The sequence below is a fragment of the Mustela lutreola genome, chromosome 10 (genome assembly GCF_030435805.1).
Source record: "Mustela lutreola isolate mMusLut2 chromosome 10, mMusLut2.pri, whole genome shotgun sequence".
Classification (NCBI taxonomy): Eukaryota; Metazoa; Chordata; class Mammalia; order Carnivora; family Mustelidae; genus Mustela; species Mustela lutreola.
This window is the reverse complement of record NC_081299.1, coordinates 14,206,772-14,220,967: the sequence shown is the minus strand read 5'-3', so window position 1 is coordinate 14,220,967 and position 14,196 is coordinate 14,206,772. Positions and strand designations below refer to the sequence as shown.

General features: G+C 53.0%; 1 protein-coding gene across 1 annotated transcript in view; it reads left to right on the top strand.

The window, feature by feature from the left end:
• The window catches only part of PLA2G2C (phospholipase A2 group IIC), a 21,283-nt gene extending 7,087 nt beyond the window's left edge, over positions 1-14,196 (top strand). Inside the window, 5 exon segments of the mRNA XM_059136653.1 lie at positions 543-658; positions 2,613-2,757; positions 4,419-4,522; positions 12,772-12,915; positions 12,918-14,196. Of these exon segments, the coding sequence (XP_058992636.1) occupies positions 565-658; positions 2,613-2,757; positions 4,419-4,522; positions 12,772-12,915; positions 12,918-12,940 (510 nt within the window). The 5' untranslated portion in view covers positions 543-564 and the 3' untranslated portion in view covers positions 12,941-14,196.

The following is a 14,196-nucleotide window of genomic DNA, read 5'->3' as shown; positions in this document are numbered from 1 at the left end:
CTGACAGAGCCTCTCAGTTTGTGAGGATGAAACCATGGAATGCTCACAAAGACCTCGAAGAAAACAGCATGTGACATTGAGGAACTCCTTCATAACTGTTTGAAATTACTGACAGGTCTTTTAGACTCACTTGATAGGAGGGGAAGCCCAGGTTCAGAGGAGCTAAGCTCTTCTGACGGAGGAGCTTCCCTTCCAAGGAGGGAAGGAAGACACGGGTGTGGGCCCACCGTGCTAGCGGGGCTGGACTTCCCGGCATGGGATTTCCATCACGGACACCCTGGATGCCTTTAAACTTGGGAACAGTGGAAATACCGACTCCTCAAATGAAAAAAAGAGGGGACGGTATTGCCAGAAAAAAAAAAGAAACACTTGTACTCTTCAGACAACGGAGCCCTTCGTATCTTTGTATTTAGGCTCTAAACACCAGAAAGTGTATCATATTCAGAGATAATTAGGTTTGAAAAGATCCCTTTGCTCTGAGCCCTAAGCTGTGATTGGGGTTTGGCACCCACATGGCCTCGCCTCATTTTGGTTATTTTCAGGAGTTCGGCTGGCAGACCCCTCATGAGCAGAGAAAGGTGTGATCGCCCTGCCCCCGACCCCCTGGTGTCCTCCAGAATGAAGGCCATTGGAGTTCTCATGGTCTTTGCCTCCTGCCGTAAGTAGTATGGAGCTGGGAGAGCTCCAGGGCTCTGTCCTCCTGTCTGGGTGTCCGTGTCTCCAGGCAGCCCCTCCTGACGTGGCATCGGGTTGGGGGGGAAATCAGAAGAGAGTAGGCGCCCACCAAAGTCCTCCTCCTTCTGTTACTTCTACAAAATGGGCTGGTCCCAGCACTGGGACCTCATGAAACTTCGAGAAAATCAAAGGTTGCTAACCATTTGCTAAGGAAAGGGGGCCTTGACTACTGTTTTACCTCACACCCCCTTTGGAAGCCTCTTATTCTTTCCTTCTTTGCCTTTGTTTAAAGTCATGTAGATTCCAGAACAAAAATGCAGACATATATCTAGCTAATTTAGGGACAATTAATTCTCATCAGAAAGGCTCTCTTATGGTGACTTATGGAATAATGGATAATTATAAGTCATTGCTACCAAGAGATCAGATAACACACCCCTGCACAGTGAGAAAGAACTTGCTAGCAAACTGTGTTGAGTTTGTTAGAAAACTCTTTGACTCGGATGGGTTTGATTTATAGAATTTTCTCCGGATCCATTTTTCTGTCTGTTTCAGCTTTGTAACTGTCAGGTCTCTAAGTCAAAATGTCAGAAATGGAGCTCCCATTTTCCCTTTAGTCCGGGGTGGAATTTACAGTTTTCAAGATGGTGAGTTGTTTGGCGGGGGTGGGGGGGGTTGGGGGGGGTAATGCAGGGAGGACCATTTCTGCAGCCCTTGTGGTGGGCTCTCTACAAGATCAGTGCCTGGCCTCTCTCTCTCGAGGGGCTGCTGGGGAACAGCTGTGACTACCCCAGGCTTCCCCACCCCTTCTGTGGTGCTTTAGGACAATAAAACCACAGTTTCACATGGGGAGTCTCCTGTGAACATGTTCCACACGCCTCTGTCTCTGTGTTTCTTCCCAAGTTCATGTTTTTATGTTATTTTATTGCAAAATTAATATATGCAGGTAATTAAAAAGTAAAATAAATGACTATAACAAGCTGAAGCTACTTCTCATCCTTCCCAGACCCTGGTCCTTTTCCTACACCCAAAGGTAACCACTCTTCAGAGTTTGGTAGACATGCTTCTAGACTTTTCCACATGTTCATTTCAACCATTTTAATAGAAAAGTATTACTTGGTCACAAAGTATTACATGGTCACAGTAAAAAAAAAAAAAAAAAAAAAAAAGCCAAATAGCATAAAAGTATATAAATGGTGTCTATCTTCTTCTCCACCTACTTCCTCAATCCCACTGCTCAATCCCGGAGAGATTGCTATTAAAAGTAGATGTTTTCAAGACACAATTTAGTTACTCTCCCTCTGTTAGTAGATATGTGGGTGGTGTTCAATTTTTTGATACCACAAGGGACAAGCTGCAGCAAACATCCCTCTGTGTGTGTGTGTGTGTGTGTCTGTGTGTGTGTGTCTGTGTGTGTTCTACCCCCCACTTCTGTAAACATTCTGTAGAAGTAAAAATTGCCAGGTCCCTGTATATTTGCCATTAAAAAAAAAAATAAGATTGAGGGCATCTTTTCTGCCTCTTAAGAGATTGTACATGCCTGAGGATATTAGTAGGAACTGGCATCTCTGGTTTTAAAATTTTCCCATTAATGTTGCATGAGACCCAAGGGTGTTTCTGCCTGGGGTGCTGGTTTTTCACTTGGCGGGGCGGGGGTGGGGGGTGCGCTGTGGGGAGACGTAGTTGACGGTAATGTCCCAAACATCATGGAAGCTGGGTTCTCGTCCTGGGGTGGCAAGAAACTGGCTCTGGGGCACAGTGTTCTCTGATCCTATTCCTTTCCCCAGGAAAGGGGCTGATGATCCCGGGCCATGCCCACATCTGGGGGCATGTTTCGGGGTCTCTTGGTGTCCCAGAGGCCACCGCTCTTGGTTCGAGTCACCAGGCTGGCATGTTCTCACTCCCCAATGTCTTCTTTCTTGTGTTCTGGCCGGCAGTGATGGCCCCTGCCCACAGCAGCTTCTGGCAATTTCAGAGGATGGTCAAACTCATCACGGGACGGAGTGCCTTCTTCTCGTATTACGGGTATGGCTGCTACTGTGGCCTTGGGGGCAAAGGGACCCCCGTGGACGACACAGACAGGTGAGTCTGGGGGCTCCTTTCATGTGCACTGAAACCCAAGCCTGAGGTGAGGCAGGGTGTTAGGACACTCACGCTGCGAGAGACAGAAGCCCATTCGCAGTCCCGCAGCCACCATCTTGAAATCCTTGTGTCCAGACGACGTGCCCCGAGTTCTCGTGCTGCACCAGGCCTTGAAAAATCATCCAGTCAGTCCTGCTCAGAGCTCGAGAAACGTCTTCAGTTCTCCAACGTCACGGCAAACGTGATCTTCGCTCAGCAACCCAGTTTTTAGGATTAGACCGCGGCAAGGCCGCCCTGCTGTCTCCTGGGCCTAATTCCACAATCCGGGAGAGAGAATCCCAGTGGCCCAGTTTGGAAAAGTTGTCCATCTGGGCGAGGCCACATGGCCCAGTGTGGCTGCCAGGCCTACTCTTGAGCGTGGGGTGGGGAGTGTGAGTCCTGAGAAGTGGAGGTTGGCGTAACCTGGCGAGGGCATGGGGAGGGAGGAAACAGGAAAGCTTGTACATCATTCATGTGGAGAAATACGATGTTTCTCACCACTTTTAAGCTCCTGTGTGTAAATTATGTTCTTGTAGTGGGACCCGAAATGTCACTCCTAGAGCTTGATTCCTTGGGGCTGGGCTCCTGAGAGCCTGGAATATTCCATCCAGAGGAATCCCAGAGCACTACAGGGGGACAGACACAGATGGAATCCCCATCCTGTGCTGAGCATTGGGATCGGTGATTGGCAAGTGGGACCTAACTTAATCCTTACATATCTGGTGGCCAAGGCAGTGGTCCCATCCCTAGGTGACAGGCAGCAGCCATGAGGATCCCCTAAACCACCATGGCAAAACCTAAAGACATGCCAGCCCCTGAGTGGCCAAGTTAGGATTTGAATAAGAATTTGCCTGTTTCCAAATCCGGACCCTTGACCCACTGTCCCTCCCCTTCCAAGCCCAAAGGCTGATGACAATTTTAATACCATGAGACAAAGACGACAAAGAGCAAAGAGCCCGCTCCCAGGTAGGGTTGATGAGAGGAAGGATGGAAGCATCTGGCCCAGAGCATTTGCTTTTCTGTGTCTTAGAATCCGGTCCCCGGTCCTGCCCCAGCTGCTTTCTCTTCTTCGTGTTCTCCCTTTCGGCCCTGGGCCACTCTGAGCACCATGAGAACATGGTGCTTTGGGTGTTTTGGTGAGCCCTGTCTTCTCAGAGACTATCACAGTGCTTGGCACATGGTAGGTGCTCAGGAAAAATTCATTACGTGAATGACCGAGTCACATGGACCTAGGTTTGAGCCCCGTGTGTGTGTGTGTGTGTGTGTGTGTGTGTGTGTGTGTGTGTGAGATTTTCCAGCTGTATCCTTTAATGAAATTCCCCCCTTGGGAGCTCATCTCCTCCCCTACAAAAATAGGAACAACAATCACACTTCACAGGGTTACATGGAGGAACTAATGAGATAGCAGAAGGTACTAGAAAGGGCTCACGAAATGTGAGTGGTAATGTTTATATTGTTAATATCTTCAGGAACTTACCTCCTTGTTATCAATGCTTTCTCGCTCTGGGGAGGAGGCAGGGGCGTCCTTTCCAGGGTCCACCCATGGCTCCCCCCGCCCCTCCGTCCCCCATCCCCGATACCCCGAGGCCCTCCCCCATCACCTGCTCTGGTCTGGCCCCCAGATGCTGCCTGGCGCATGATTGCTGCTACGGGAAGCTAAAGCAGTTTGGTTGCCAGCCCGTGCTGAACAGCTACGAATTCCACATTGCCAACGGGACCGTGGCCTGTGAGTAGCCCTCTCTGCAGGGACATGACTTTGAACCTGGGCCTCTCCTTAATGCCTGCCTCCTGGTAGAGGAGCGCTTTGAGATGAAAATGGACAGTTCTAGCAATCAGAGCTTCTTGGGAGTGCTTGCTTGGTCTCTGGTCTGTCCTGTCCGTGGCTGCATCTCCAGCACCTTCCGGGAGCCTGGGGTATAACACCTGTTCGATAAGTAGTTGTTGACTTGAGATTACATTGCATCTTGCAGCTTTGCTTGGCAACTGTTGCTGTCGAGAACATTCCTCTGTCTGTCATGTGTTAACAAAGCAGCTTAGCTGTCTTTCAGTTGAATAAATATTTGTTAAGGGCGAGGACATGCCAAGCCCTGGTAGGGGCTGTCAGGGGCGGCTGGGGGGCGGGGGACACAAAAGTAATTAGGAGGGGTGGGGGGAGGGAACCCATGTGTCATCAAGGCCATTCGAGGAGGAGAGCAAAGAACAGGGGCGGGCAAGCCTGAGTGTCCAGCAGGTGGGGAGTGGCCCCCGCTATCCCGGAGCGTGTTTGGAGGCTCCTGGGGTGTGTGTCTAGGGAAAGTTTGGTCTAAAGAGCAAGCACTTTCGAAGTCCCTGGCTGTAACTTTCTCATAAATGTCATTCATTCCGGGGGAGCCAGTGATTTGAGTGTCCCTTCCGGCAACTGGTCTCCCACCTGGCCTTGCGGAGTGGCACAAACCACTTTCCTCCTTACGTGTATTTGTGCTCGGCTGTGAGTGTGTCGGGATTCACCTGCCCCCCAAGGTCAGGGAACAACCACCTCCCTTCCTTTCATCCCCCCCCCACCTTAGAATGGGTGCTCAGTGCCCAAACCCTAGGGCTTCCCAGCGCCCCCCCAACCCCGGAGCCCTCCCTCAGGACATACCAAGACGGACCAAGCATTAGGACTATGCGGTGTCCCTGACCCAGTGGTGAGACCTGAGCCGGGCGGGGGTGGGGGATGAGGCTGGGGTCTCAGAGCCCCACAATGGGAGGACAGATGGTCGAGGTCTCAGCCTCCACAGCCCTCAGCCCCCAGCCACACTACCAATGGGGAGAACCCCGATTTCCCACGTGAGCTCAAAGAGACTTCTGTGCTGGAGCTCTCTGGCCATGACGGTGCTCATACCTAAAGCCGTGTGTCTCCTGGGAGATCCTGCAGACCATGTGCAGGGGCTGGGATGGGGTGAGGGCCTGGTGGGTGGCCAAGGGAAGAGGGCCGGAGGAAGTTGCCCCCGAAGTGTTGCTGACTTTGACGCATGATGCCCTCAGAGGCAGGGACCAAGCTTCTGGCTGCCTCTTCTCACCCTTCCTCCCCGCCCCCACCCTTGGCAGGAGTCAGGGGGGCAAGCCTGGCGGTTGGCTGGAGCAGGGGCACGCAGCAAAGGTGCCCCTGACTCTTCTCAGCCTGGCTCATGGTCTCCCTTCCATATGGTTTCTTCTCGTTGCTTTTCCTCTTGATCACAACATCTGTCATGTCAAGTGTTACTTTAAAGGTGCTTGAAAAGTTACCACTTTTAGAGAAAATATCCTCGAGGAGCTCTGTCCTCTAGTGCCCCCAGGAAGTGTGGGGACTGAGGAAGAAGGGAAAGGGTGATCTGAGAAGGGAAGTAGAATTTCAGCCGGTGCGGAGCACCTGCCCACACTGTGGTCCCAGGTTTGGGGCGAGCTTCTGCCCTCTGCACCTGGAGCAGCTTTGCTTTGCTTTGCTTTCTTTCTTTCTTTCTTTCTTTCTTTTTTTTTTTTTTTGGTGCAGCTTCTTTAGCAGTCCTCCTCCCTCTCCCATGTAGGGCCAGAGCCACAGCCTGGGACCCCAGGAGTTGGGGAAGACAGTGATCTGAGTGACCAGATGAACCCCTCCCCTCCCCCCACCAAGGTGGCACACAGAAGCATCCTCTGCTTGACACCTGCTGGGTAGTGGTGGGAAAAGTTTGCTACCTGGGCTGTGCTTCCCACAGATCCTGCCAGGCAGCCAGTTGCCCCTAAAGCTTGAGAAGACCTCCTAGAGTCTGGCACCCTGTTAAGGGTGTTAGCATGGGGAGGGGGCAGGTGCTTCCTAGACAGTGAGTACCAGGCCAACCCCCGTCCTCCCCACCTGACCTTGCCAAGCCCCAGCTCCCAGGAGGAGGGCCAGGAGCTGGTGATCTGAGTTCTGATGGTGGGTCTGCTGCTGGTACCTGCTGAGCCCACAAACCAGACCCAGGCACATTCATTTACTTGTCCAGTATTGCCTGAGCGCCTACTGGGTGCCCATCCAGAGCCAGTGCTGTGCAGGGGCTGGAACGCAGAGCAAGGCAGACTCAGGTCCTGCTCTCCTGGCATTCTCCAGAGCCGAAAGCGCCCTTGGGGTCCCTTTAGACCAACCTCTCATTATAGGAACAGGGGGACAGGCTCAGAGAGCGTAAGCGTTTGATCTGATTAACAGGCAAGACTAAAACACGTGTGTCTTTAGCTTTTCCAATGCTCTGGAACGCACTGCTTGGCATGAGTTTTCTGGGCCTCAGTTTTTTTAATCCATAAAACAGGTGCATTAGCGACAGCAGCGGTCTGTGAGCATCTGTGATGGGTGCTTTACACAGAGCACGCTAACCCCTGGGATCCTCCTTTGAGGTGAATGTGATTATCAAGAAGGACCCTGAGGCTCAGAGAGGTTAGTTGAGATGTCCACAGTCACACAGCCAGGAAAAGAGTCCTGAGTCGGTCCCAGGTTGTCTGGTCCCAGAACTGGTGCTCCGGCCTCGCACTGCACCCCCCCATGGTATGGGGCTGGTTAGAGGGTGTTATGGGGGTGTGCTTGGTTGGAGGGCTCCCACAATTGCAAGTCTTGTTGGACTTGCCTTCCTTGTCGGCAGCATCCTCATCAGAATGCGCAGCACCGGCCCAGCAGACAGAGAAAGGCAGATGGATTTGGCTCCTCTGTGATGCCCCAGATCTTTCTGTTATAGCTTTCTGTTCCCCGTTAAGAGGCCCAGAGAGAGCACACACTTGGGAGTCAGGCTTAGAGCTGGGTCTGAATCCCAGCTCCACCACTTCTAGCCAGATAATTGCATGACTACCCTGGGCCTTAGTCTCCCCATCTGTAAAATGGGGCTAATACTCTGCACTTTGTAAAGTTGCTAAAGTAATCGCACTACAGGGTCTGGCCCATAGCAGGTGCTTAGGCAAGGCTTTTTCTCTTAGAAGCCGGGACTTCTTTTTGCTCCTAAGTTTTCTTTTCCCTTTTACTTTTGCAGAAAAGCACTGGGATTTTCTTCATGACTGTTAGATTTCTCAGAAGCCTCTCCTCTGCCCCTATATCCCCTCAAGCTAACGTTATTAACTCCCTAGAGAAGAAAAGCTCTTCCCACCTCAGTTACACTGCGGTTCAAAGTGCAGCCCCGTAAGGGTTAACTCTATCCCCACCACCACCAACCCCCAACCTTCAAGTTCTGAAATCCCTACCCAGAGCCTGGCCCCAGGTTGCCTAGCAACCTGCAGCTGATCCGGGGATGCAGTTAGAGAGCAGGGAAGGGAAAAGAAAACAACTTGGCCTGTCCATGTCTTTAAATGTCACTGGGAGATCAGTGCAGAGAAAGGCCTATAACCCAAGCCCTGGGGCCAATTTGCCAGGTGGGGATGGCCGCCCTCAAGCAACCGGGGGACCAGGGAGGTTGTTATCCCTCCTCTGAGTGGGCTTATGTAAGTTCTTGGCATTTGCAAGGGACTTTAAGATTAGCCAGCAGAGACACCCACCCCCTCCACCCACACAGCCATGTATGCGTTGTGCAAGAGGCCATGGGAAACAGAGACCAGGTTCCAGCCCTGGTCCCTCTTCCACCTCTATGTCTGACAGCCTCTGACTTCTCCCTCCACCGACGAGGGAAGGTGAACATGGCAACCCTGGAATTCGTGGTGTGCAAAGCTCTTCCTCCCTCATTACTGGAGGTATCCCTCACAACACCTCACCACTGACACATCGCCGTTTTTTTTCTCCTCACATTTGTCTCTACCTGAAATTGCCTTGCTTGTTTATGCATCCGCTCTCCTGCCAACCAGAATGTGAGGTCCGGGAGGGCAAGGAAAAGACCTGCCTTGTGTGGGGGGGCACTCGTCCCCATTAGAACCCACAAAGAAGGACACCCTGAGAGCTATGCAAAGTGGGGTCTCCAGGCTCAGACCTGTACCTCCAGTGCCTAGCCAAAGGCCAAGCACATGTTCAGAACTCAATACGTGTTTGATGAGTGAATGAATGAACTCATAAAATAGTCAATGCTAATGTCTGTTTCCCGATTTGAAAGCCGAGGAAACAGGCTTGGGGACAAGCAACTTGCCTGAAATCCTAAAGCACGCAGGCGGTGGGTCTGAATGGAGAGCCTGCTTCCCACTGCCTGGGAAGGGGATCTTTTGCTGCCACACAGAGGGTGAACCTCCAGCCAGTGGGGCAGCAGCGCCTAGGGACGGAGTGCTCCCTGGATGTTTAGGATGGAAGATATGTAATGAGAAGGCACACTCCCTGCCCAGGGAGCGAGTCAATATTCCCAAATATTGAGAAATGAAGTGTTCCAACAAGCCAACAGGATACAGAAGGATGACAACAGGGAGAGGGAAGGACCGCTACTTCAGGGGGCCGAAGAAGCCTTGACGGAAGCAGCATTTAGCCAGTGTGGCAGGAGCAGAGGCCATGGGCATCGGGACCGCGGTGGCTGGTGTCGCACGGGGAAAGGGTCCGCGGGGCTGGGCCGGCAGGTGAGGAGGGCGTCTTCTCCATCCGTTGCAGGGGAAGCCTCCAGAGCATTTGCTGCAGGATACAGTCTGCTCTTGCTTTAGAAAGATCACTCTGGCCACTGTCCATGGTGGTTGGGGAACCGGGGAGGAGAGATGGGGAGCCATTAGTGAGCACTGCGAGAAGCTTCCACGGGGCGTGGAGTGGAGAAGGAGAGAAGCGTCGGATGCCGGGTGTTTTGCAGGTTGATTGTCAGGGGTCGCTGATGGATAAGATGCGGGGTGTGGAAGAAAAAGACCGAATCCAAGGTTCCCGGACCCAGCGGCTGTGCGGAAGGTGTTGTCTGAGCTTGTGCAGATGGGGAAGAACAGGCTACGGAGACCCAGCAAGCACTTGGCATGAGGCTTCCTGAGTTTCAGATGCTTATCAGACACCCAATGGGGAAGTCAAGTGTCCAGGAGCATACGGGAGTCTCGACCTCAGGGGAGACACCTGACTGGGGCAAGAACCCAAGAGCCATGGACGTTCGGATGGCATTTATTTTTCTTTTATAAATAGATTTTATTTATTTGAGAGAGAGAACACAAGCAGGGGGAGAGGCAGAAGGAGAAGCAGGCTCCCCACTGAGCACGGAGCCCGATACAGGACTCAGTCCCAGGACCCTGGCATCATGACTGGAGCTAAAGGCAGACACGGAACCGACTGAGCCAAGCAGGCATCCTTCAGATGGCACTTAACTCCCTGAGACAAAACCAGAGGCCCAGGGAGAGAATTTAGAGAGCAGGGCAGAGGCCTGGGACACAGGCAGGAGGAGGCCTGTCAGCAGCCCGAGTTCTCTGTGGTGAACATTCCTGTACAGCGTCCTGCTTCGTCCCGTCGTGGAAGTCTACTCCACAGACTGAGAAAAACAGCCCTGAAGCCTTCAGGTCCTTTCTTCAAGACTCAGTTCCTGTCTTGGCATCTCCACGAGCAAACCGAAAGATGCAGGGACTGGATTCAGGCTGGTTGGGAAGAGCTGGCAGGCAAGGAGGACATTTCTCGGCCCAGGCTTCCTCTCCTTCTAGGTCTTGAGGGGCCTGGCCCGGCCATGGCTATGGGATGCCCCGGAAATAATAGCTCACAGCCGTTGGGATGCCCCGGAAATAGTAGCTCACAGCCGTTGGCCCCAGTTCAAGATCAGTTCCAGCGCGCCTGGGGCCCAGGTGAGGTGTTCAGAGGTCACACTCTGTGTCAGGAGAGGGTCAGAATCTGTGTGTCTGAAAGGACCAGACAAAGCCAGAAAGGGACAGCGGAGTGAGAGAAAAGACAAAGGACAACAGAGATGGAAAAGAGGAAGCAAGGAACAGAAGACAGAGGTAACCAGAAAGAGGACAAGAGAGAGGAGGGGATCCAAGCAGAGTGACGGTGGCCTGGATGAGTGACAATGACCTGGACGAGTGGCAGGCCCTTTCCCGAAGAGAGCATGGTTGAAGGGGGGCAGTGCCCTGCATCCAAGTAGCCCCCCGAGGACACCAGCCACAGGTCCAGGTGGGCCCCTTCAGACCGCGGCAGGAAGCAAGGGGTGTGCTGGGTACGAGGGAGACCAGAGACCCGGAGGGGACAGGGGCTTGAGCGGGGCTTCTGGGGGGAGCTGAGGCTTGATGGATCCTGAAGGATTTTTCTCAGATGGAAAGAGGGAGTGCGAGGGCAAAGGTGACCCAGGTGTCGGGAACAGTGGGAGTGGCAGGAGCCCAGAGCCAGGGGCGGGAACATCCCTGGCACACTCCAGGAGGGCACACGGAGGGCACAGCTGGAGTGTAGGAGGGCTGTCGACGCGTCTTGAGAAACGAAGTCTCTGGGGAGGTGTGGGAGGACAGCTTGCTGCCGGAGTTGGACTTTAGTGGGAGAAAGGCAAGCGAACGGAGGACGGCCGGCGCTGGGACCAACTTCGAAGGGCTCCTCTTCTTCCCAGAGGCATCACCATCGTCATCACCGTCAGCACTTACGGAGCACGGTGGGTGTGCCTGCCATGTGCAAACCGCTCCCTCCGTACCCTGCGGCCAGAACCCTCACAAGGAGCCTGCACCGCAGACACCATGATTTATTTTTGACACTTATAGTTCTCATCATCATTTTGTAAATGTGGATGCTGCAAGTAACTTGCCCATGATCAACAAACTGGTGAGTCTGGCTGCCTCCCTTCCTCAGCCCCAACCCTCACCCTCAGAAGAGAGCAGAACACACACACACACACACACACACAGAGAGAGAGAGAGAGAGAGAGAGAGAGAGAGAGAGCACTGCAGCTCTGGCAACTAAATAAAAGATCTCCATCTAGTGGTGACTTGGCCAAAGGGCAGACACTCAACCCCAAAGGCCCAGAGAGGGGCTGGCTGCATTCATTTATCTGCGACCTCGGATGAGCACCCACTATGTGCTACCATCTGTTCTGCACGCTGGGGATGCTGTGATGGACAAGACAGACAAAACCCTGGCCTCGCAGAGCTCACACTCTGTCGAGGGGAGACAGACACGTGCACGCAAATGCATAAGAGATGCGTGGGTTGCACAAAACACAGTGAATGAGATAGACGGGAAAGGGGCTGCTGGATGACGCTCTAGGTCAGGGGCCCGGGAGGGCCTCTCTGAAGAGAGGAAATCTGACCACGAACCAAAGGAGGAGTAGGATCCAGTCACTTGAAGGTCCTGGAGAGCAGTGTTTTAGAATGATGAGAATAAAGGCCCTGGGACAAGAGGGAGCCAAGCATATGACAGGACAATGTTCCCAGAGCACAGCAAAGGACAGTGGGGGAGGAGAGGTTTGCAAGGGCCAGATCACAGCAAGGCTGCTCTCCGGCCCCTGGTGAGGATTTGGATGTCTTCCCGCAGTATTAGGAAACTGCACTGGGGCTTGAAGCAGGAGAGTGGACCTGATGGGGGTGACAGTCTAAGAAAGTCCCTGTTCATTTCCTCCTGTTAGGGAGGAAGAGCTGGTGGGGACCGGGAATGCGGGAGTGGCCAGGAAGGGGGAGAGAAGAGAGCAGAGCGTGAGGTCCTCTAAACAGAGAAATCGGTGGCGTTTGCTGTGGACTGGATGTGCAAAGTGGAAGAAGGGGAGGAACCCAGGCTGCTGCTCACTTTCGGGCTCGAGTAGGAGGCAGTGCCGTTTTCGAGCCGCGAGCGTGGGTGAAGGACAGGTTGGTGGGCGGAGGGAGCACTACATTGAATGTTCCCTCCTGAATGCCTTAAGCTGGAGATGCCTGAGACATCCCAGCGAGATGTCCAGCAAGCAGCTGGATATACGAGGTGAGTTCTGAGAAAGTGGTCCTGTGTCCTTGGTCTGCGTGCCCACTCAGGGTACCCCCATATGCAGCCCAGCCTCCCCCTCCCCGTTTCCTTCCGGGCTTCTCTGGCATGTCCAGGTGTGACCAGGGACCCAGAAGACAGACTCCAAATTTCCTCCCTTTCTGTTTCCAACCCTTGACCCCTTGCAGCAAGCTCCCATTTTCCCACACCTTAGAACCAAGCGGAGCCCCCAGTGACCCCTTCTCTCTCTGCAGGTCAATGTGCCCTTGACCCCAGCATCAGCTGCCTCTGTGGGCTGCGGGCATGTGAGTGTGACAGGCAGTCTGCCTACTGCTTCCGAGAGAGCCTGCCCACCTACGAGAAAAACTTCAAGCCGTTCTTCTCCAGCCGGCCCCGCTGTGCAGGCATAAGCTCCAGTGCTAGGCAGCCATGGGCCTCCTCATGGGCCAGCATGGGATCCAAGGTCACCTGTCCTTCCTGAAGCCTTCTCATGCCATCCTCAAGAGGCTCTAGTTCCGCAGTCATCCTTCAGGACATGGCCTCGGGTACACCTTTGTCACTCGAGCCCAGAAAGCAACTGATCAGCAACGTAAAAGATAAAATCCTGGCATGCTATGGAGGGAGCCCCTGCATATAGACACAAATAAATAACACTTTCCGATAGTCCTATGGGCTCAGAAGCAATCAACTGGTGGTAGGATGGAGAGCTATTCTGAACCCCAACCCAGGAATTTCTAGAAGGGGAATAGGATGCAGGATCTACCCTAAGTTCTCCCTCCACCCTGATCCCCAAATCAGGATGCAGGGTGGACTTGGGAACGGGTCATGCGACCCACATCCAGGTGTGGGCAAAGCAGGGATCTTGCAAAACACAGTCTTGGCACACAGCCAAGGATCTGAGAGCTGCACTTGGACTTCGTTTCTCCTCTGTTCCAGTTCTGCTCCCCAAAATCCCTCAGGTAGGAAAGATTAATGTCATTTCCATCTCTCCGGAGACAGAGCATGAAGATATCCACACCCACCATTGCCACATGGGTGTCCCAGGAAAATGTCACAGAGATGGAGAAAGGACCTGGAAGGGGGCATCAGAGGGACCCAAAATTTCTACCCAAATTCAGAAGCTCCTAGTGTTATCAGATTTAGAGTTTAATGAACACCAAAGTGACCTGAGCTGAGCGGATTCTGTTCTTTTTAATGCCCCACTGGCATGGCAAAATGCACAATTGGCCACAATTGTCCTTAACCTCACTGCATCCTTGGCTCTCGTGAAGGAATGCGCAGCTTTGTCGATCAAGAGGTAGAGTTTATTTTTCCCAGTGGTTGAATCTGAACTCTGCACCAGCCCTGTGAGTTATTTTGGTCAGTAGAATGTAGTGGAACCTAATGATGGTCTGCCAGTTCCTGAGCCTGGGCCAAGGAGACCTGGTGCTCTACTCTCTCAGGATGCCAGGCTCCTCCAAGAAGAAGCCTGGGCTGGCCCAATGGCAGATGGGAGCCAAAGTCCATCAGCCCTGCTGTGTCCACTCAGACATTTGACATATAAGAACTCTTGGCAAAGGTCAGCAAAACCTATTCATTGTTGACCATGACCCACAAGAGACGCTCTCTGGGACCAAAGAACACTTTCCGGCTGAGCCCAGGCTAAGTTGCCATTTGCAGAATTGTGAGCTGAATAAAGG